Below are 3,075 nucleotides of genomic sequence, written 5' to 3'. Positions count from 1 at the left end.
CTGCAGGCTGCATAAGTCTGCAGGCTCCATAAGTCTACAGGCTCCATAAGTCTGCAGGCTCCATAAGTCTACAGGCTCCATAAGTCTGCAGGCTCCATAAGTCTGCAGGCTCCATAAGTCTACAGGCTCCATAAGTCTGCAGGCTCCATAAGTCTACAGGCTCCATAAGTCTGCAGGCTCCATAAGTCTGCAGGCTCCATAAGTCTATAGGCTCCATAAGTCTACAGGCTCCATAAGCCTGCAGGCTCCATAAGCCTACAGGCTTCATAAGCCTACAGGCTCCATAAGTCTACAGGCTCCATAAGTCTGCAGGCTCCATAAGCCTGCAGGCTCCATAAGGCTGCAGGCTCCATAAGTCTACAGGCTCCATAAGTCTGCAGGCTCCATAAGCCTACAGGCTCCATTAGTCTACAGGCTCCATAAGCCTACAGGCTCCATAAGTCTACAGGCTCCATAAGCCTGCAGGCTCCATAAGTCTGCAGGCTCCATAAGTCTGCGGCTGTCACCGTTAAAGTGTATAGACTTTTCCTCTATGGATCTTTAAAAGTAGGACTTCAATATAAGACATCTGGGGCAGGACTCGTAGCCTTATATCGTCTTATTGGGGCATTAATTGTGCTAATTTACAATGCTCATGCATGCACGCTTGATACACATGCGGGGGATACAAACTGTTCTACGAAGTTAAATGAATCTGTCGCGGCTCACTCGTACCTGAAGAGAAAACCTTCCTGCATGAGCTCCATTGTTCCAATATAAATGATACGAAAATCCTAAATACCCGAACTTCTCACAAATACACCGCACACATGTTTAACAGGCTGGTGTGGTGTTGATGGATTATCCTCTAGATATACACTCTCCTGAGAGAGGAAGACTCCTTTCCTCCAACCAAAATCTTCCTCTTGATGTTCCCTCGTGCCTCCTCAGGTCTTCTCGTACATGGCGACGCTCCTCTACTTCGTGCACACCATCCTGTCCGCCATCCGGTGGAAGTCCTTCTAGAGGTCTCTGAGCCAGAACACAACTGATCTCTAAATCCTCGGAGCTTGTACATGAAGATGCGACTCGCTGACATGAAGGGAGGGGGCTGCCGGTGATGGAGACTCGCTGCTGAGTTTTGCTTTTTTTTTGGGATTTCCCTCTGCCGGGAGAGGAAGCTGTGAAGCGACATCTTGGATCAGCGTCTCACAGTGGAGGGGCTTCAAAGCGATGAAGTTAAGGAGTCCAACGCCGACCAGCCGACACCCGGATCCACAGATACTCACGAGCATTTATTCCAAATGGTGCGCCACCTGTTGGAGGTTCAACCATATGACGACCAAGGTGAATCAACAGAGACAATTTTTTTTTTTTTAGTCCTGCGATGTTTCTGAGGGTTCTTATTATTTTGTCCACGCTCACATGTTGTATCATGCACACTCTGACTATCTCTGCGGGATCTAAAGTGTCCCTTTTTGTTATGTTTTCCTTCCTTTAGTACAATAGTTTGATATTCTTGTTTCGCTCTCATCCGATTAAACAATTCTGACGCGGCTGATTTTATATTTTTATAAGATTATCAAGACAATGTAATTAAATCAGAACAAGGATGTCAATTCTTTTTTGGTAATGTAAGTTTGTATTTTATAAACATTTTGAGTCAATAAATCATTGAAAATGAATAAATGCGTTTGTTTTGACACATTTTATTCATCAAATTGGTCCAAATAAACATCCAGGATGTGTTTACAGCAACATGGAATCAAACCAGAAGTCATGTGGAAAAGTGGAATTTGACATAAATAAAAAAACATCTTAAATGTGCTTCATTTAACAGAATCCCTAAAGCATCCATTGCTTCATGGTGAATTTTATAATCTTAATGGGACCATAATTTCCTAAATGAAAAACATGTGTATTGATTTAAAACTAGTGATTCAGTTTCTGCAGACTTCTATACAACCAGAAGAGCTTTGCTGCCCCCTGCTGGCTGTTAGAAATAATTACAGTTTAAAGCATTTCTACATTGGCTTCACTTCTCCAGATCCGCAAAAAAATTATCTTCAAAAAACAAAAGAAACTCATATATTGACTATGCATCAATGGAAAAAAATAAGCATGTTTTGCTTCTACCTATTCAGTTTTAGATCTCTTTTTTATACATTATATATAATAATAATATTGTATTCTATTATAATGATTGACTGAATAAAACACACAAACAAACAAATATCTGTAAACACATCAGAATAAGAATCGTTTATGTACACATACAAGGAACATACAACATGTTGGTATAATTACAGGCTGCTTGTGTTTTAACACATTTTAAAACGAACAATTATAAAAAAGTCCTGAAGGCTGCACGGTGGTGTAGTGGCAAGCACTGACGCCTCACAGCAAGAGGGTCTGTGGTTCGGATACTGGTCTGGAGTTTGCATGTTCTCCCCGTGGCAGCGTGGGTTCTCTCCAGGTTCTCCGGCTTCCTCCCACAGTCCAAAGACGTCCTGCGGAGGTTAATTGGACTCTAAAATGCCCGTAGGTGTGAGCGTGAATGGTTGTCTGCCCTGTGATGAACTGGTGACTTGTCCAGGGTGTACCCTGCCTTCGCCCCTTGACAGCTGGGATCGGCTCCAGCGACCCTAATGAGGATAAGCGGTTCAGATAATGGATGCCCTGAAGGTCTAAAAGCGGATGTTCTGCCGGGTCTGGTGTCACATCAATGTCCAGGATTAGGTCATCCGTAGAGTAGGGAGACGAGCAGTGTGGCTTTCTCTTAAAAATCACTTTTTTATCCAGGGAGTGCTCTGAGAACTTGATGGAGAAGAAGCAGGGGGAGGGGCTTAAAAGCAAAAGGGCCAATTGGACGTTAGGTAATTACGGTACATGTCAATTACAGCAATAGTAAAAAAAAAAAAACATTTTTAAAAGCACCAGAATATGCATGTCCTTATCTTGATCTTGATGCGTTTCATGAGCTCATGGTTTACTGAAGTTTATATTCAATGTCCCGATGGAGCCACCTGTGACAGTCGGGGCGATGAGCGCACCTTCTTGCTGAGCCATCATTGTGACAGGAGGAGGTGCAGCAGC

At 43.3% G+C, this 3,075-nt stretch overlaps 1 protein-coding gene across 1 annotated transcript in view; it reads right to left on the bottom strand.

The window, feature by feature from the left end:
- Positions 1-2,961: 2,961 nt before the first annotated feature.
- The window catches only part of LOC137799887 (caspase b-like), a 2,284-nt gene continuing 2,170 nt past the window's right edge, over positions 2,962-3,075 (bottom strand). Inside the window, exon 3 of the mRNA XM_068596739.1 lies at positions 2,962-3,075. This exon is cut by the window's right edge and continues 68 nt beyond it. Coding sequence (XP_068452840.1) covers positions 2,962-3,075 — 114 coding nt within the window.

Source organism: Clinocottus analis, unplaced genomic scaffold (assembly GCF_023055335.1).
Source record: "Clinocottus analis isolate CAN_PGR_092001 unplaced genomic scaffold, fCliAna1.0.p SCAF_395, whole genome shotgun sequence".
NCBI lineage: Eukaryota > Metazoa > Chordata > Actinopteri > Perciformes > Cottidae > Clinocottus > Clinocottus analis.
This window is presented reverse-complemented; position numbering and strand designations above follow the sequence as displayed.